The sequence below is a fragment of the Oncorhynchus mykiss genome, chromosome 11 (assembly GCF_057628025.1).
Source record: "Oncorhynchus mykiss isolate SJ-2025 chromosome 11, ASM5762802v1, whole genome shotgun sequence".
NCBI lineage: Eukaryota > Metazoa > Chordata > Actinopteri > Salmoniformes > Salmonidae > Oncorhynchus > Oncorhynchus mykiss.
Window position 1 is genome coordinate 57997714 of NC_143032.1, and position 20702 is coordinate 58018415.

Sequence of the window (20702 nt, forward strand, 5' to 3'; positions counted from 1 at the left end):
TTAACATCTGCTAACCATGTGTATGTGACAAATAAAATTTGATTCGATTTGAATTACACAGAGAATTGATTTGATAAAATAACAGTCAGTGATAGTCACTTAGTGATAGTCATTTAGTGATAGTCACAGACACGACACTGTCCTAGAGACATCAACGACACTCAATTTACTCATTATGATTTCCCTGTTAAAAGAGGTGTGTTTCGGGCTGGTGCAGTGGTCTAAGGCACTGCATCACAGTGCTAGCTGTTCCACTAGAGATCCTGGTTAGAGTGTAGGCTCTGTCGCTGACAGCTGCGACCAGGAGACCCAAGGGGCCGCACACAATTGGCCCAGCCTCGTCCGGGTTAGGGATGCCCTTGTCCCATCGCACTCTAGCGATTCCTGTTGCGGGCCCGGGCACATGCACGCTGACATGGTTGCCAGGTGTGCGTTGTCTCCTCCGACACATTCGTGTGGCTGGCTTCTGGTTTAAGCAGGCATTGTGTCAAGAAGCAGTGCGGCTTGGCTGGGTTGTTTTTGATAAGACACACGGCTCTCGACCTTCGCCTCTCCCGAGTCCGTACGGAATTTGCAGCAATGGGACAAGACTGTAACTACTATTTGGGGAGAAAAAGGAGTAAAAAAAATAAGCTTGAATTGTTTACCGTGTGCGGTTGTTTCCTGAGTGAGTTTGCGAGACTTAGTGTTTGTTGTGTACTGTTATCCTGCAGCTAATGTTTCTCAGTAAAGTATTAAGTTTATCCTTAATCACGGATTCTTTGTCTGGTCTTTTTTCTGCAGCTGAGTCCAACCTTACCACGTCACAGCTCTATCTCTCTCCCTCTCTCTGTCTGTGAGCCATGCTGTTTGAGTCAGTGCCCTACTCTGGTGTCTCTGGGCTCTGCAGCTTTTTGTGGGACACCTGCTCTTTGCTGACAGTGGAGGTTGTATTGCAATGTGTTTATATTAGTCATCATGATGATGAACTGCAGGGACCTTCAATTACTTCTTTAGCAAAAACTCCCAAACAGGACATGTAGGATAGGTTGCATAAAATACAGAAAAACCCTGACTATACTGTCCGTGATGACATATGAAATCAGTACTCAGATTACAGTTAAGTATCACCCTGGTTGTATGTATTAACTGTCAGGTCAGGATAAGCTAACTTTCAAAACTTTCCTCAGCCTGCCCTGGGGATCAGTGCGAGTTTTCTGACTATGACCAAATTCCATACAGGATTTGGGGTTGTGGTATGATCACAGTCAGTCTGGACTAGTCATCCAATATATATTTTACATTCCATTTTAGATTGAATAAAGAGATTAGTGGTTGCATTTAACGGAAACGAACACTGATGGTTTAAATTAAGGTTTGAACTGAAAGAGTAGCATCATTTATACAGAGCATGTCAATAACACCGGGACTCATTTAGTCAGACATCAAACCTTGTCATGCACAAACCTCTCATAATTACAAGTCATTTCATTAATTTATTAAACACACTGTAGGTATAAAAGTGTCTCTAAAATGTGTTAGATTGCAGATGTGTTTGATGAGTTGTGTATTGTGTGTTTTGAGGTTGTGCTCCATTTGTGCTCTTCTGCATGGCCCTGTTGTCCAGCGGCAGGGAGACGTCCCGTGTGCGGTCCCTCACAGTCTTTAGGAAGCTCATGATGCCCGAGCCGCCAGTACCCGTCTCCTCCAGAGCCGTGGGCGCCCTGCTGACAGTCTCCTCCTGAGAACTGTTGCCCTGTCTTCGCAGCTGGCGGGCACGGGCAGCGGGAACGGTGATAAAGCAGCTGACCACGTTGATGTGATAGCTGCGGAGGGCCATTAGCTTGGTCACACATAGCTGAAAAGCTGCGGTCAGAAGCTCACTGGCCTCCTGCTGGACAAAGCCTCGCAGGGAGGGCTGCAGAGATATGTCCTGGATCAGATGCTTGTGGGAAGAGGGCATGTAGTTTCTCATACGGGTCAGAAAGGCTCCTGTACAAGTAGAAAGCATTTTCACCCTCAGTGGAAATAACATCTTCAGGAGACCTTTGTGTTAAAAAACATGCCTATGTAAAATATAATGCCATGCCAAAATGTTGTAGGCCTTCAGCCACATACAGTATGTATAACACAACTCAATAACTCTTTATGTTTTTTAGTGAACACTTCCTTATTGCCAAAGGAAACATCTGTTAAGATTGTACTTGTTAACACAGCCATTTGTATCTCTGCAAAACATTTATTAATTATTGTGTGGTATTATTGACTCCTCTGGACCTGTCTAATTTTGCTTTCTTACCACAATTTTCCTCATGTTTGACTCCTAGCAGCTCATCAAAGCAGTGCAGCAGACTGCTCTGGGCAGCACTCCCACCAGAATACTCCATAGGCTCTGCCTGGATGCCTTCATACACCAAACCAGCTGGCATGGATGAGTTATCTTTCCACCTGATCCACACACATACACACACATACATTTTGAATACAGTCATATTTTATGTGTCATTAACAACTTAGACAATTAACTTCTGTCAGACTCATTTTGTATCGTTTAGGACTACTAGGGGTGTTCAGTACTTACCCAGACAGATAGATCCTTATAATGCCATAGAAGACATCTGGCTTGACATATGCTGGAACAACATAAGATACGCTGAGAATGCAGGTGAACTGGACTGAATATCAACACAGTAAAACATCTGTTTCAGTTGTAGTACCATGCATCAGTTTGAGTGCATCTGTCATGCCCTCCATCGCCTGGCTGATTTCCTCTAGTGCCCTTGTAACAGTCTCAGCATCACCACACTGGACCCCATTAATAACCAGGGGAATACTCTGAAACACACCCACATTAACAATGTCACTCAGAATTGGGCATCTCATTTTACAGCTCTGTGGGTTTCAGAAGAGACCTTCACCTTGATGGCTGGCACTGCAGCCAGCTCCACTAGTAGAGTGACCATGAAGAACCCCCTCACACTGTCCCCACCAGGCAGAGTGACAAGCAGCTCCAAGTTCCTGGGAGAGCGATGAAAACAACAACTATCACCATGGCCACAATGACAGCTGGTAGAAGAAGTTAAAGTTCCTGCAAACATTTCAGGAGATTGTTAGATTGCAATAGTATGATTTCAAATGTCAGCGAGAGCCAACGAGCAAAGACTATTGGAATGTGTGGAATCTACAAATACAGCTGGTTGGAATCAATTATTCAAGGCAATACTTACTCCATGTCAAATGGTCTGGTACGGGAGATGATGTGACATGAAAAAGAAACACATTTCCTTTAAATATCACTGAGACAAAAAGAGAACAGTAGAGGCAGATAATAATAATTTAGGGGGTGCTTATCCTTGTCATATTTCACACAGGTAATGTGTTTTTTGCATATCCCACTCTCACTGAGAAACACACAGAGAGTGGGGTCATGGCTAGGGTCTAATATTTAACAGCGAACCTGTAGCAGTTAGGGTTAAGTGCCTTGCTCAAGGGCACATCAACAGATTTTTCACCTTCTCAGCTTGGGGATTCAAACCAGCACCTTTTCGGTTACTTGCCCAACTCTCTAACCGCTAGGCTACCTGCTGCCCCGGAGAATCTTGATTATTCCAAACATACCCATGTGGATCCCTCTTCTTCCAGTTAGCCAGTACTGCGTCTGCATGGGTAAGGATGGGAGGAAGGCCTAGACGCTGAGACACCTTCCAGTATGGAACGGCCAGGTTGCGGGGGAGTATCTTATGGGAGATAAGAGTTCATATCAGAGGGACATGCAATTATTTTCATGATGATACTCTCGGTGCATTGCATGATGCCTGGGGTTATGTTTACAGATATTCAAGTCCTGGATGTGTTTGCATCCAGGAACTATTTGTTGGTGTTCCATGTCTCAAACCTGAAGGTGCCAAAGTTGCTGGATAATTTCACCTTTGATTTACAGTAGGACGATATTACAGTTTTTATCAATCACGTTCAAGCATTCTTTGGAACAATGTTTTCGATTTTCAAAATAGAGTTGACAAGTCACAGAACTGTGGCCTTTTATAAAACAGTGAATGCATTTTCAAAATGTAGTTGCATTCTAAAAACATAAATACATTCCTCAAAACTATACACGGTCAAAATTGCGAAATTATACTTCTCTTGAATCCATGCAGACAAAACAGAAAGTTAGTCTTTAAAAAATCCCAGTAGATCAATACATTTTCTTTGCAGTCATTAAATCAATGCAATCATTTTTCCAACAATTGTTTACAGACAGATTATTTCACTGTATCACAATTCCAGTGGGTCAGAAGTTTACATACACTAAATTGACTGTGCCTTTAAACAGCTTGGAAAATTCCAGAAAATTACGTTGTGGCTGTAGCAGCTTCTGATAGGCTGTAGATGTGGATGTATTTCAAGGCCTACCTTCAAACTCAGTGCCTCTATGCTTGACATCATGGAAAAAAAAGAAATCAACCAAGACCTCAGAATAAAATTGTAGACCTCCACAAGTCTGGTTCAGCCTTGGGAGCAACTTCCAAATGCCTGAAGGTACCACGTTCATCTGTACAAACAATATATTGCAAGTATAAACACCATGGGACTACGCAGACGTCATACCACTCAGGAACGAGACGTGTTCTGCACTTTGGTTCGAAAAGTGCAAATCAATCCCAGAACAACAGCAAAGGACCTTGTGAAGATGCTGGAGGAAACAGGTAAAGGTATAGATATCCACAGTTAAACGAGTCCTATATCAACATAACCTGAAAGGCCGCTCAACAAGGAAGAAGCCACTGCTCCAAAACCACCATGAAAAATAGCCAGACTACGGTTTGCAACTGCACATGTGGACAAAGAAGGTACCTTTTGGACAAATGTCCTCTGGTCTGATGAAACAAAAATAGAACTGTTTAGCCATAATGTCCATCGTTATGTTTGGAGGATAAAGGGGAGGCTTGCAAACCGTGACAGTACCCACCCCCCCCCCACCCCCCCCCCAAAGGTGTGGACTCCAGCCGCAAAACCTGACTCTAAAGGGGAGGGTCCGGGTGGGCATCCCCTTACCGTGGCGGCTCCGGTGCGGGACGTAGACCACCCTCCCCCCGCAGATCCCTCCGCTTTGGTGGCGGCCCTGGTGCATGGAACTTCACTTGGAGGAACCGGGCCACAGATCATCGCCGGAGGAACCAGACCACCGATCATGGCCGGAGGGACCGTCGCTGGAAGCCCCGGACTGGGGACCATTGCTGGAGACTCCGGACTCACCAGGCTGGGGAGACACACTGCAGGCCTGGTCCGTGGAGCAGGCACAGGACTCACCGGGCTGGAGAGACACACTGGAGAGCCGGCGCTGGATATCCCGGTCCGAGGAGGCGCACTGGAAACAAGGAGTGCTGAGCCGGCACCACCCTTCCTGGCTGGATACCCCTCTTTACGCGGCAGGTATGGAGAGCATGTACTGCATGCACTGGGCTGTGACTTTGCACTGAAGGTGCATAAAACCGGAAAACATGGCACTGGAACCGTGACCAACTCCGCTTGCCCCGCTCGCCAACCCAGATCATCGCCAAAAAATGGGGTTGCCTCTCGTGCTCCTGTCTCTGCAGTAACTCCTGATCTCTCCGCTCCTCTCTATCTGCCTCCGCCAGTTTCCATGGCAGGCTTTTGTCGCATGCCATGATCTCCTCCCATGTCCACGATGTCCTAAACTCCCTTTACTCCCGTGCCCAGGATCCCTTCTCCTCCTGGCCATGCTGCTTGATCCTTTTGTGGTGGGTTCTTCTGTCATGATAGTCATGGGAAGAATTGGACCAAAGCGCAGCGTGGTACGTGTTCATTCTATTTATTTATTAACTGAACATCACCGACAACATGTCACGAATACCACCGAATGTGGCTCCCCTTCCTGCTCGGGTGGCGCTTGGCGGTCGTCGTCGCCGGTCTATTAGCTGCCACCGATCCCTTTTTCCTTTTCGTTTGTTTTTGTATAATTGTTTTCACCTGTTCCTTGTTGGGGTTTTGGAATGGGTGTTATTTAAGTTTGTTTTGCCCGCTGGTGTTTGTGCGGGCTTGTTGGTTGTTACGTTTGGTGATGTATCGTGTTTTGGTTTTGGGTTTTCGCTGTCCAGTGTTTGTGTCTAGGTTTTGGGTTGGTTTAGCGCCAGTGTTTTGGACATTCACCCATGTTTTGGACCTGTTAAGATTTGAAGGACATTAAAGCGTTTTCCTGTTCATTTTGCTCTCTGCATCTGACTCCTCACTCATTTCACTCACCAGACGTTACACAACAACATAACAAAATACGAACAGGACGTTCTGCAGGGCACAATAACAACCATTGCAAAAATAAGAACCCACAAATGAAAGAGGGAAAAAGGACTGCCTAAGTATGATTCCCAATCAGAGACAACGATAGACAGCTGCCTCTGATTGGGAACCACCCTCGGCCAAAAACAAAGAAATAGAAAACATAGAAATAAAGAAACTAGAATGCCCACCCTAGTCACACCCTGGCCTAACCAAAATAGAAAATAAAAACCTCTCTATGGCCAGAGCGTGACAAGAACACCATCCCAATCTTGAAGCACGGGGGGTGGCAGCATCATGTTGTGGGCTGCTTTTCTGCAGGAGAGACTGGTGCACTTCACAAAATAGATGGCACGACGAGGAAGGGAAATTATGTGGATATATTGAAGCAGCATCTCAAGACATCAGTCAGGAAGTTGAAGCTTGGTTGCAAATGGGTCTTCCAAATTAACAATGACCCCAAGCACACTTCCAAAGTTGTGACAAAATGGCTTAAGGACAACAAAGTCAAGGTATTGGAGAGTCCATCACAAAGCCCTGACCTCAATCCCATAGAACATTTGTGGGCAGAACTGAAAAAGCGTGTGCGAGCAAGGAGGCTTACAAACCTGACTCAGTTGCACCAGCTCTGTCAGGTGGAACGGGCCAAAATTCACCCAATTTATTGTGGGAAGCTTGTGGAAGGCTACCCAAAATGTTTGATCCAAGTTAAACAATGTATAGGCAATGCTACCAAATACTAATTGAGTGTATGTAAACTTCTGACCCACTGGGAATGTGATGAAAGAAATAAAAGCTGAAATAAATAATTCTCTCTACTATTATTCTGACATTTCATATTCTTAAAATAAAGTGGCGATTCCTAACTGACCTAAAACAGGGAATTTTTACTAGGATTAAATGTCAGGAATTGTGAACAAACTGAGTTTAAATGTATTTGGCTAAGGTGTATGTAAACTTCTGACTTCAAATGTAACTATCAAAAGGTGCAGAATTATGGGTAATGACTCTCCTCTTACACATTGTCACGTGGAGCGGAACAGGTGAACCCAAGAGCAGACTCAGATGGGGAGACTGGGATAAGTTAACCAAGGTATTTATTGAAACAAGGGGGGAAGATTGAATGCAGCCCAGGGGAAGCTTGGGCGGGTTGCTGGAAACCAGGTGCGAAGGCTGAGGCAGAGGTGTGGGAACAGGGTAAGCAGTTCCGGAGGGGAATCCAAAGGAGCGTAGAGTGGGGAATCGAGGACCGAGTAGCAGGACAGATGAGAAGTCGGACTGGAGACAGGGACCAGAGTCAGAGCGGGCAGAACTGTAGCGGAGAGGAAAACAGCGTCAGGCAAGGGAAAACAGGGACAACAGGAACAAACAGCTAGAGACATGGACTGACTGGGCAGAGATTACGTTCTGGTAGTTTTGAAGTGGCAGGACTGAGTATTTGTAGAGGTCTTGGTTATGGAACAGGTTGCAGCTGGTGGGAATCTGCTCTGACTCCAGCACACCTGTCTCTGCCCACACAATCACACACAGAGAGAGGGAGAGAGCACTGGGGGAGTGGCGGCAGGTCAAGGAGACACCGGATGAGCATTGGAGGGCGTGGCAGGAGCAGATGTGACACACGTTAAATCAAATAGGATTCCTGATCAAGAAGAAAATGGAAAACAAGCACATTGTGTGCAGGATTTATTCAAATACAATTGTATTTGTCACATGCGCCAAATACTACAGGTGTAGATCATGCAATATTTACTAACGAGCCCTTTCCCAACAATGAGTTATAATACAAATTTAATTATGAGAATATATACACGGAGTACCGGTACAGAGTCTATGTGCAAGGGTAGAAGGTAGTCGAGGTAATATGTACATGACAAGGGTAGGTGAAAACACATCCGCCATGCTGATCTTCAACACGGGGGCCCCTCAGGGGTGCGTGCCCAGTTGCCTCCTGTACTCCCTGTTCACTCATGAACAAGCACGACTCCAACACCATCATTAAGTTTGCCGATGATACAACAGGCCTGATCACCGACAATGACGAGACAGCCTTTAGCGAGGAGGTCAGAGACCTGGCTGTGTGGTGCCAGGACAACAGCCTCTCCCTCAACGTGATCAAGACAAAGGAGATGATTGTGGACTACAGGAAAATAAGTACCGAGCACACCCCCATTCTCATCAATGGGGCTGTAGTGGAGCAGGTTGAGAGTCCACATCACCAACAAACTAACATGGTCCAAGCACACCAAGACAGTCATGAAGTGGGCACAACAAAAGCTATTCCCCCTCAGGAGACTGAAAAGATTTGGTATGGGTCCTCAGATCCTCAAAAGGTTCTACAGCTGCACCGTCGAGAGCATCCTGATGGGTTGCATCACTGCCTGGTATAGCAACTTCTCGGCCTCCGACTGCAAGGCACTACAGAGGGTAGTGCGTACGGCCCAGTACATCACTGGGGTCAATCTTCCTGCCAACCAGGACCTCTATACCAGGCAGTGTCAGAGGAAGGCCCTAAAAATTGTCACAGACTCCAGCCACCCTAGTCATAGACTGTTCTCTCTGCTACCGCATGGCACCGGAGCGCCAAGTCTAAGTCCAAGAGGCTTCTAAACAGCATCTACCCCCCCAAGCCATAAGACTCCTGAACATCTGATCAAATGGCTACCCATACTATTTGCACTGCCCCTCCTCCCTTGTGCTGCTGCTACTCCCTGTTATTATCTATGCATAGTCATGTTAATAACTCTACCTACATGTACATATTCCTCAATTACCTCGACTAACGGTGTCCCGCACATTGACCTTGTACCGGTACCCCCTGTATATTGCCTCACTATTGTTATTTTACTGCTGCTCTTTACTTATTTGTTACTTTTATTTCTTATTTTTTAGGCATTTTTCTTAAAACAGCATTGTTGGTTAAGAGCTTGTAAGTGAGCATTTCACTGTAAGTTCTACACCTGTTGTATTCAGCGCATGTGACAAATAAAATTAGATTTTATATACAGTGCCTTCAGAAAGTATTCATACCCCTTGACTTATTCTACATTGTGTTGTGTTACAGCTTGAATAAAAAATAAAAAAATGTCTCACCTATCTACACACAATACCCTATACTGAGTGTTTTTAGACATTTTTGCAGATGTATTGAAAAATTAATACAGATATGCAATTTGCATAAGTACAGTGCCTTGCGAAAGTATTCGGCCCCCTTGAACTTTGCGACCTTTTGCCACATTTCAGGCCTCAAACATAAAGATATAAAACTGTATTTTTTTGTGAAGAACCAACAACAAGTGGGACACAATCATGAAGTGGAACGACATTTATTGGATATTTCAAACTTTTTTAACAAATCAAAAACTGAAAAATTGGGCGTGCAAAATTATTCAGCCCCCTTAAGTTAATACTTTGTAGCGCCACCTTTTGCTGCGATTACAGCTGTAAGTCGCTTGGGGTATGTCTCTATCAGTTTTGCACATCGAGAGACTGACATTTTTTCCCATTCCTCCTTGCAAAACAGCTCGAGCTCAGTGAGGTTGGATGGAGAGCATTTGTGAACAGCAGTTTTCAGTTCTTTCCACAGATTCTCGATTGGATTCAGGTCTGGACTTTGACTTGGCCATTCTAACACCTGGATATGTTTATTTTTGAACCATTCCATTGTAGATTTTGCTTTATGTTTTGGATCATTGTCTTGTTGGAAGACAAATCTCCGTCCCAGTCTCAGGTCTTTTGCAGACTCCATCAGGTTTTCTTCCAGAATGGTCCTGTATTTGGCTCCATCCATCTTCCCATCAATTTTAACCATCTTCCCTGTCCCTGCTGAAGAAAAGCAGGCCCAAACCATGATGCTGCCACCACCATGTTTGACAGTGGGGATGGTGTGAGCTGTGTTGCTTTTACGCCAAACATAACGTTTTGCATTGTTGCCAAAAAGTTCAATTTTGGTTTCATCTGACCAGAGCACCTTCTTCCACATGTTTGGTGTGTCTCCCAGGTGGCTTGTGGCAAACTTTAAACAACACTTTTTATGGATATCTTTAAGAAATGGCTTTCTTCTTGCCACTCTTCCATAAAGGCCAGATTTGTGCAATATACGACTGATTGTTGTCCTATGGACAGAGTCTCCCACCTCAGCTGTAGATCTCTGCAGTTCATCCAGAGTGATCATGGGCCTCTTGGCTGCATCTCTGATCAGTCTTCTCCTTGTATGAGCTGAAAGTTTAGAGGGACGGCCAGGTCTTGGTAGATTTGCAGTGGTCTGATACTCCTTCCATTTCAATATTATCGCTTGCACAGTGCTCCTCGGGATGTTTAAAGCTTGGGAAATCTTTTTGTATCCAAATCCGGCTTTAAACTTCTTCACAACAGTATCTCGGACCTGCCTGGTGTGTTCCTTGTTCTTCATGATGCTCTCTGCGCTTTTGACGGACCTCTGAGACTATCACAGTGCAGGTGCATTTATACGGAGACTTGATTACACACAGGTGGATTGTATTTATCATCATTCGTCATTTAGGTCAACATTGGATCATTCAGAGATCCTCACTGAACTTCTGGAGAGAGTTTGCTGCACTGAAAGTAAATGGGCTGAATAATTTTGCACGCCCAATTTTTCAGTTTTTGATTTGTTAAAAAAGTTTGAAATATCCAATAAATGTCGTTCCACTTCATGATTGTGTCCCACTTGTTGTTGATTCTTCACAAAAAAATACAGTTTTATATCTTTATGTTTGAAGCCTGAAATGTGGCAAAAGGTCGCAAAGTTCAAGGGGGCCGAATACTTTCGCAAGGCACTGTATGTAAATGCATGGCAGGGAGTTCGGTCCCAGTGATGTACTGGGCCGTACGCATTACCCTCTGTAGCACCTTATAGTCAGATGCCAAGCAGTTGCCAAACCAAGCAGGGAAGCAGCCAGTCAAGATTCTCTCAATGCTGCAGCTGTAGAACTTTTTGAGGATCTGAGGGCCCATGCCAAATCTTTTCAGCCTCCTGAGGGGGAAGAGACATTGTAGTGTCCTCTTCACAACTGCGTTGGTGTGTTTGGACCATGATAGTTCCTTAGTGTTGTGGACACCAAGGAACTTGACGCTCTCGACCTGCTGTACTACAGCCCCGTCGATATGAATGGGGGTGCGCTCGGCCCTCTATTTCCTTTTGTCCATGATCATCTGCTATGTCTTGCTGACTTTGAGGCAGAGATTGTTGTCCTGGCAGCACATTTACAGGTCACAGACCTCCTCCCTATAGGCTGTCTCATCATCGTATGATCAGGCCTACCACCGTCGTGTAGTCGGCATACTTAATGATGGTGTTGGAGTCGTGCGTGGCCACACGGTTGTGGGGGAATAGGGAGTAGAGGAGAAGACTAAGCACGCACCCCTGAGGGGCCCCCATGTTGAAGGTCAGCATGGCAGATATGTTCTTGCCAGGAGGTCCATTTGTGGATTTGATTACAGGCTCAAAATGGTCACAAACCAAATGGCCAGAAACAAAGATCTACGGTAGTGTACATACCGTAGAATGATAAATCATGCAATTATTATTCTCAAGCAAACCAAAAGCATTTAGCTACGAACGCCTGTTCTCGCCATTTTCAGTTGAATTCATCTAACTTTCTTTCATGGCAACTCATAAGCACGGGGGCGAAGACCAAACAATCACGTCAAAAAAACACAGGGTTGAAACCCAAACAAAGAGCGAGGAGTACCTCGAATAAATAACACAAGCACACAATGATACCACACGGGACAAGACCCGTAATCATCTGCGCAATTCACTTGGCATGAAAGCCAAAACAACACAGCACAGGTACTCACACGACCAACGGCCATTGGAACAATAACTGACAGCCCAATGGAAACCAAAGAGTACACTTCTACAAGTACTAATCTGTGAGAATAGGGGACAGGTGTGCGTAATGAAAGTTCCGGAGGGATCCGTGACAGTACCTCCACCCCCCCCGCCTTGACGCGCTGCACCAGCAGCACAATGACACCGGCCTCGAGCACGATCACAGGAACGCAGTGCGGGTTGATCAGGACCCGATGCAGCTGCCGAAGTTGCGTCGTCGGATGGGCCACTTGCCACTGCCAAAGTTGCGGCGGTGTCGGACGGACCAGTAGCAGTGACGTTGGACGGACCGGAAGTGGCGTCGCCGGACGGACCATTGTGGAGACGTCGGACGGCCCAGTTGCAGCTGCCAAAGTTGCGTCGGACGGGCCATTCCCACTGTCTCCCTTAATGGTCGATTATTCTGTCACGTTGGTATGAAGTGATCGGGAGACAGACGCTGAAATGCGTAATAGTTTTTTTTATTTCTTTACCCAAATTACAGCGTGCTGTGTAAAGGCACGGGGACGAAGACCAAACAAACATGTAAAAAAAACACAGGATTGAAACCCAAACAAAAGAGCGAGGAGTACCTTGAATAAATAACACAAGCGCACAATGATACCACAAGGAACGAGACCGGTAATCATCTGCGCAATATACGTGGCACGAAAGCCAAAACACAGCACAGGTACTCACACGACCAACGGCCATTGAAACAATAATCAACAGCCCAATGGAAACCAAAGGGTACACTTGTACAAGTACTAATAGGTGGTAATAGGGGACAGGTGTGTGTAATGAAAGTTCCAGAGGGATCCGTGACAAATTCTCTGTTCCTGCTCCCTTGTCTCTCGTCCACATTGATACAAATCATAAATTGATAAGGTACTAAGATGTATAATGTCTCCATCAAATCTAAGAAGTTATTTTAACCTTTTATTCTTACTTATTCGTAGACAAATGTTCAATGATATATGAAATTGGAGCTGTTCTTCATCAACTGGTAATACATAAATAATGAAGCAGGTTAATAGTTTAAACATTTCCCTTTTAATTCCAATGCATGTTTTCAAGATATAACATTGTTATCTTTGGCGGTATAGATGGATTTTCAGGGAAGGTAAGTATTTATTTTGTATGCATATTGCATATTTCCCACCACCTAATGAACAACCAGCCATTTTCACTTGACTATCAAGCCCCTGTTGCTGCCAAGTCATGATTTACCTGGGGGTTAGCCTTGCAATAACCAAGTGGTGAAACACATAGCCCTCTATGTTTAAGTGTTTCAGGTACACTCAGATAGGTGCCTGCATCACTTACAGTCAGTAACCACTCACAGAGGCACACACACAACTTGTATTTCTATAACCTCGGACCCACCTCAGTGTTCCCTATTCATAGAGGAAGAACACAGGAACACGGAGATTAGGTTCCTTCCTCCCACAAAACCTTTTCTTTCTCTCTGTTAGAGTGGAACGCTTATAGAGAGATGTTTGGAGTGCTGTGACATGTCAGTACTACAACTTGCTGCACAATTTGGAGGAAGAAGGCTACCTTGACCTGTAAAATTCTATCCACTGTGTTGGATATGTGTTCCTACCTCATCTGCAGGCAGGTCTGCAGCATTTCACAGAGAGTTGGAATAATCCCCCTTTAAGTACAGAGGCGAACCTGACACCTCACCAGCTGTTGCCTTAACTCAACTGATTCAAATGATCAAGTCATCATCAAGCTTCAAGTGGTATTTATGTATTCAGTTGTGATCTGGTAATGTAAAAGTCTAATAATGACATTATCTTCTATTGTTTGTCCTCGTGTCTGTTTTTCAGCATAAAGTACTCTGTAGCCACTTAGTGTGGACACCAGGTGAGACTACACACACAGATTCCTGTTGAACACAGTCTCTTTAACTACCTTATTTTCTCAATAACAGTCTCTCTCCTTCACTTCATCCCTCTCCCCCTTCTCCCTAAATCCTCTAGGTTATATCAGCTGTGTTGGTGAACCCCTCTCGCATCTGAACTGGCTGACACAGTGGGCACAGCATGATCATAGGTGAGAGGTCACTTGGTCGAGTCAACAAGAAGTATTATTAAAGAGATGCTTTACATTGAAATACAGATAGAGATGTAGTAGTCCCAGAGTTAATGATCCAAGGTCAGTTTTGCATTTCACCTCCAGATGATTATGATGACTGACAGTGTTAGAATAAAATAAAATAAAACGTAACATGCTCTCTGAGCATGAGCATCCATCTGTCTCTCATCTGCATCTATGTTTTGATGTGAGAGAGGAAGCCAGTCCCGTCATCGCCACCTCACCCGCTCTTAAGATAACCTTCGGGCCGACTGGGAGCCCAAGGCTGGTTAGGAGACACCGCTAGAGACACTATGTAATTGTGATGGACTGAGAGAATATTAGGGTAGCACTGTAATTCATTAATCATATGCTGTCTTCCCTGTTCCTCTGTTTTACCTCGGTCTTCTACACCTCTCTCCCCACCTCCTCTTTCTTCCTCTGTTTTATAATGCACACCATATGTGCATTGAAGTACAGATTGAACTTGTATTTATAATATAATATTACAATTTTAATATTTATAATGCATGTATTATGTATTTATAACACCTGGATAATGAACTTTCAATAAAGAGTTTCACATTCTCCATTGGTTGAAATTAAGTATCTCATTGAAAACTACACCTATCCTGTGTCCTCAGATTAATGCAAATGAAGGGAATTAGATATGCATAGGAAGTATTGTTTACTGTTTTTTTCTGTATATATGAATTACAACTCAGCCTTTACTTAAATCATGGTTCTAGTCTATTTCATAGTTACAATGTGTAATCATTGATGTCCTAGGAGCAGGAGTGGTAAACACTGTTGAAGTGTATAATTGTAATACATACATACAGATACAGCATCATTCAAAGAAGGGAGTTTGATACACCTGTTATTGGATATGACTGAAAAAGAATGTCTCACATAGATTCATACCTGAACTGCACCTTTATTTGCCAAAGAAGAGTACATAATCAGTGAATATATTCAATGTACAGGCTACAATGTGGGGATCCCATGATGGTAACAACTAGAGTACATGTGAAACCCAGCAAAAAAAGAAACATCCTCTCACTGTCAACTGTGTTTATTTTCAGGAAACTTAACGTGTAAATATTTGTATGAACATGACAAGATTCAACAACTGAGACATAAACTGAACAAGTTCCACAGACATGTGACTAACTGAAATGGAATAATGTGTCCCTGAACAAAGGGGGGTCAAAAGTAACAAGCAGTATCTGGTGTGGCCACCAGCTGCATTAGGTACTGCAGTGCATCTCCTCCTCATGGACTGCACCAGATTTGCCAGTTCTTGCTGTGAGATGTTACCCCACTCTTCCACCAAGTTCTCTGACATTTCTGGGGGGAATGGCCCTAGTCCTCAGCCTCCGATCCAACAGGTCCCAGACATGCTCAATGGGATTAAGATCTGGGCTCTTCGCTGGCCATGGCAGAACACTGACATTCCTGTCTTGCAGGAAATCACACACAGAATGAGCAGTATGGCTGGTGGCACTGTCATGCTGGAGGGTCATGTCAGGATGAGCCTGCAGGAAGGGTACCACATGAGGGAGGAGGATGTCTTCCCTGTAACACACATCATTGAGATTGCCTGCAATGACAACAAGCTCAGTCCGATGATGCTGTGACACACCGTCCAAGACCATAAAGGACCCTCCACCTCCAAATTGATCCAGCTCCAGAGTACAGGCCTCAGTGTAACACTCATTCCTTCAACGATAAACGTAAATAAGACCATCACCCATGGTGAGACAAAACCGGAACACATCAGTGAAGAGCATTTTTCCCAGTCCTGTCTGGTCCAGTGACGGTGGGTTTGTGCCCATAGGCGACGTTGTTGCCAGTGATATCTGGTGAGGACATGCCTTACTACAACAGGCCTCCAAGCCCTCAGTCCAGCCTCTCTCAGCCTTATGCAGACAGTTTGAGCACTGATGGAGGGATTGTGCTTTCCTGGTGTAACTCGGACAGTTGCTGTTGTCATTCTGTACCTGTCCCGCAGGTGTGATGTTCGGATGTACTGATCCTGTGCAGGTGTTACACGTGGTCTGCCACTGCGAGAACGATCAGCTGTCTGTCCTGTCTCCCTGTAGCGCTGTTTTAAGCATCTCACAGTACGGACATTGCAATTTATTTCCCTGGCCACATCTGCAGTACTTATGCCTCCTTGCAGCATGTCTAAGGCACGTTCACGCAGATGAGCAGGGACCCTGGGCATCTTTCTTTTGGTGTTTTTCAGAGTCAGTAGAAAGGCCTCTTTTACTGTCCTAAGTTTTCATAACTGTGACCTTAATTGCCTACAGTCTGTAAGTTGTTGGTGTCTTAACAGCCGTTCCACAGGTGCATGTTCATTAATTGTTTATTGTTCATTGAACAAGCATGGAAAACAGTGCTTAAACCCCTTACAATGAAGATCTGTGATGTAATTTGGATTTTTACAAATTATCTTTGAAAGACAGGGTCCTGAAAAAGGGACGTTTCTTTTTTGGCTGAGTTTATATACAGTTGAAGTTAGAAGTTTACATACACTTAGGTTGGAGTCATTAAAACTCATTTTTCAACCACTCCACAAGTTTCTTGTTAACAAACTATAGTTTTGGCAAGTCAGTTTGGACATCTACTTCGTGCATGACACAAGTAACTTTTCCAACAATAGTTTACAGACAGATTATCATGGTGGTTATCATGGTGGTTTTGGAGCAGTGACTTCTGAGCGGCCTTTCAGGTTATGTCAATATAGGACTCGTTTAACTGTGGATATAGATACTCTTGTACCCATTTCCTCCAGCATCTTCACAAGGTCCTTTGCCGTTGTTCTGGGAATGATTTGCAATTTTCGCACCAAAGTACGTTAATTTCTAGGAGACAGAACGCGTCTCCTTCCTGAGCGGTATGACAGCTGCGTGGTCCCATGGTGTTTATACTTGCTTACTATTGTTTGTACAGATTAACGTGGTACCTTCAGGCATTTGGAAATTGCTCCCAAGGGTGAACCAGACTTGTGGAGGTCTACAAATATTTTTCTGAGGTCTTTTGATTTTCCTATGTCAAGTAAAGAGGCACTGAGTTAGAAGTTAAGCCTCTAAATACATCCACAGGAACACCTCCAATTGTCTCAAATGATGTCAATTAGCCTATCAGAAGCTTCTAAAAACATGACATAATTTTCTGGAATTTTGTTTAAAGGCACAGTCAACTTAGTGTATGTAAACTTCTGACCCACTGGAATTGTGATACAGTGAAATAATCTGTCTGTAAACAATTGTTGGAAAAATGACTTGTATCATGCACAAATTAGATGTCCTAACAGACTTGCAAAAACTATAGTTTTAACAAGAAATATGTGGAGTGGTTGAAAACCAAGTTTTAATGACTCCAACCTAAGTATGTTAACTTCCAACTTCAACTGCACATAATAAGAAGGGTTGTTGAAAAACCTTGACTGTGTCATTCTCCCCCTCCTGCCACACGTAGCCCATGGTCATCACACTCAGGGCCAAATGGGCCAGACGCAGCTCTCTGTGGCTCTCCAGGAATCGGGTGTTCAGCAAGGGCATCTGAGTGAGTAAATGGAAGAATGGAGCTGACACTATATCACGTACAATTGTGAGTAATTATGAATACACTCTGCTTGACACATTGCAAATTACCCATTTCAAAAAATGTTTTTGTATATAAATGCTTCAGGTTATGTAATTAATCGATTAAATTAAATATCTTTTATCAAATTGGATTTATATTTTGTCATCTCTGCACAGGTGAAGTCACGCATTGTTATTCAACATTTTTTAATATTTTTTATGTGGAACTGTCACCAAAAACGGTTGAATATATAAACCTATTTAATTTCCACTGTATAATGTGTTCCAACCCAAGTTTGTGGAATTCAACCAGGTGGTAGAATTGAAATTCCAATCCATTCCCCCCTATTTGAACCGTTTACTGATCCGCTGAGTTTGACAGCATAGACTTACCTTGAGAATGTGGGAGCGCAGCGTGTGAGAGTAGATGAGCTCTGTAACATGCTGGGCAATGTCCATCCAGGGCTGGTAGTATGGCGGCAACTCTGTCTTTAGGGTATTGAGTCATATTGAAAGTGTCAATGTACTGTCCCTCAATTAATACTATTGTTGGATGCTCTGTCTCGTATCAGGACAGGTTATGCAGAGTAGACCACAAGCAACTGTGGAAAGTGTCAAACAAGCTTATGAAATTACAGTTCTAAAATCTATTCCACTTATTTTATGTATTCCAAATGATGCACTGGACATATCAGTAGTTAGAAAAGCAATCTTGCTGTTTCCTCATTACATCAATGCTTTGCTTTACCAAGGATAAAGGATAAAGTTCACAAACAGGACAAACACAAAGGACGCCAATTGCCAGTTGTTGTGGAAACTAGATCCAAAGATTAAGCAGAGACTAATTTTGTGGTATAATAGTGCATATTTTAATGCATACGAGCAGCGGCAAGGTAGATCCGTCTGTGATCGCAGTCAGGGAAGGCGCTCCAAAAGTAAATGATTACATGTCCCTTATATAGTGGGAGGTGATAATACAATCAAATTGTTACACAACAGTTATTTTACTGAAACAACAGTTCCAGAACACAATGGCCTTAACAGGAGTCTATGAAATGCACAACAGCAAAGTCCAGCACAGAACAATAACATAACCCTTGAGAAGTGGCAACAGCTCATCCCAATTCTGTCTCAACAAAGTATAGCATGTATCAACCTTGCCTGGATTGGAATGCTCTCATTTGTACCCTGCACTCCAAATTCAAAAACACTAAGTCTTAACCACAGCTTGATTTGGGGGGTCTCAGGGAAACTAATGTCACTGTCTGAGGCTGAGAAAGTTACAACCTGCTTACAACATTTACAAATATATCAATACTACTTACTTTCCACTTACTTTGATTTAACAAACAACTAATAAGCAACAGTTGTAATGGGAAACAACAAATGTCCACTAATGACTGACAATGATTACAAATGCAATGGGTATCCCATAAGATATGGAGGCTGTACCTACCAGGGGTGCAGGGAGAATGAAGCCAAACACATCAGAGACATGGTAGGGGTCCAGAGAGAAAGGCTTCTGTGAGTCTGTGAGAGTAGTGGCCATGGGGGCTGAAAGAGGATCCCTATGATTGTCAGGCAGTTTGAATGATCTGGTAAGTATGCAAAGTGAGTCCAGCCAGACCTCAAACTGTCTGGACCCCAGCACAGAGTTCACTTGAAAATCCTGTCAACAAAGATCTGCTTACACAACTTTTCTTTTTACCTTTAACCACACTATTGCACAATGGTCTCATCACATCATGAGTTAGTAGTTATAGGGTCGAGTTTGACTTGACCTAGTTTGACTTGTACTGTTATCAGTCTATTAACATGTTTATGCAAGAAACGTGTTACAGTAAATTACACATTGTTATTTTGATAACAAAATAGCAGCTTATATAGCAGTGGAGAAAATAGTAACACAGCAGCCTCATCTAGTGGAATAGATAACACATTACAATGGTTAGAATCACATGATTTCAGGTGATTTAGATTACCATCATCTCTGTACTTATTCACTTAAGCATTGTCAATTAACATATGCAATACCATTGTTTTAAGCAATGTTATGCTTAGGGTTACAGTAGCCAAAAACACACAGTAACAACAATGTGCTCATGAAAGTCAATAACTAATTAGTCCTTCCCAAGGGGGTTTACTGTTAACAATAGCTAAGCTTATTTATAGATTATTTATAGAGTGTGCACAGATGTGTGTGATGCAGCCTCTGGCACACTATTGTTATTTACAAACCTTGTGTCAATGCAACTAAGGAATGTATAGAAAATACATTACTAACTGCCTTTACAGAATTACACAATTTTGGCTAATCAAGTAGGCCTACTCTGACTTGTCTTTCCACACAAGGGCATGATAAAATACTGCACTGGGCAAGTTCATAGAAACTTTGAAATCTAAAGGTCAAATGATCCTCCTGTCCTCTGAACAAAGTTCAAATATACCAAAACGTGTGTGTGTGTGCGTGTGCGTGTGTGTGTACAATCCAGCACAAAGTGTAGCGAAGATGGCAGTCTCAGGACCAGCCTAACAGAAAACAAAGTTTTCAATACACTTTACAACAAGGAGGCCAGTGAGTGACTGTCTGCATTCATGCCGGTATATCAACTGACCAACAGCTGTCTACAGGTATGCTTAGGCTATGTATTATGTCTACATTTCTTACTTCATTTAGAATATACCGATGAGAAAACTCTCGGATCCCAATAAGTGCATTTACACATAATACTTACATGTGAGCTGGATGTGACTCTTCTGTCTACATTGGGTCCACTGTATTTTATTGCTATTCATATTAACTTAAGTTAATGTATGTGCTTTCAGTGCATCCACACTGTGCAGGTTTTTCTTTTTTCAAATTGTATTCCACACTGGGCAGAAATGTGTTCACAATGTGGCCCTGGCCACCTCTAGAT

At 43.6% G+C, this 20702-nt stretch overlaps 1 protein-coding gene across 3 annotated transcripts; it reads right to left on the reverse strand.

Moving 5' to 3' along the window:
- Positions 1-1417: 1417 nt before the first annotated feature.
- Positions 1418-19429, reverse strand: ido1 (indoleamine 2,3-dioxygenase 1). 3 transcript variants are annotated; one of them, XM_021621473.3, is made up of 10 exons: positions 19241-19426; positions 18178-18273; positions 17641-17760; positions 3598-3716; positions 3207-3221; positions 2898-2997; positions 2697-2814; positions 2561-2612; positions 2279-2427; positions 1418-1971 (listed from the first exon to the last, which is right to left on the reverse strand). In XM_021621473.3, exons 1-10 carry the CDS (start codon positions 19331-19333, stop codon positions 1508-1510), a joined length of 1326 nt encoding a protein of 441 aa, XP_021477148.2. In that variant the 5' UTR covers positions 19334-19426; the 3' UTR covers positions 1418-1507. The 3 variants fall into 3 exon arrangements, with proteins under 3 accessions (XP_021477148.2, XP_021477151.2, XP_021477152.2); XM_021621476.3 differs by having other exon boundaries at positions 18178-18269; positions 19241-19422; XM_021621477.3 differs by lacking the exons at positions 17641-17760; positions 18178-18273 and having other exon boundaries at positions 19241-19429.
- Positions 19430-20702: the final 1273 nt, after the last annotated feature.

Coding starts and splice junctions, on each gene's coding strand:
- ido1 (XM_021621473.3), bottom strand. CDS start 19,333: ATGGCCACTACTCTCACAGACTCACAGAAGCCTTTCTCTCTGGACCCC. Junction 2,815..2,897: donor CTGCAGTGCCAGCCATCAAG/GTGAAGGTCTCT, acceptor GGTGTGTTTCAG/AGTATTCCCCTGGTTATTAA. Junction 2,428..2,560: donor ATAAGGATCTATCTGTCTGG/GTAAGTACTGAA, acceptor TGTGTGGATCAG/GTGGAAAGATAACTCATCCA.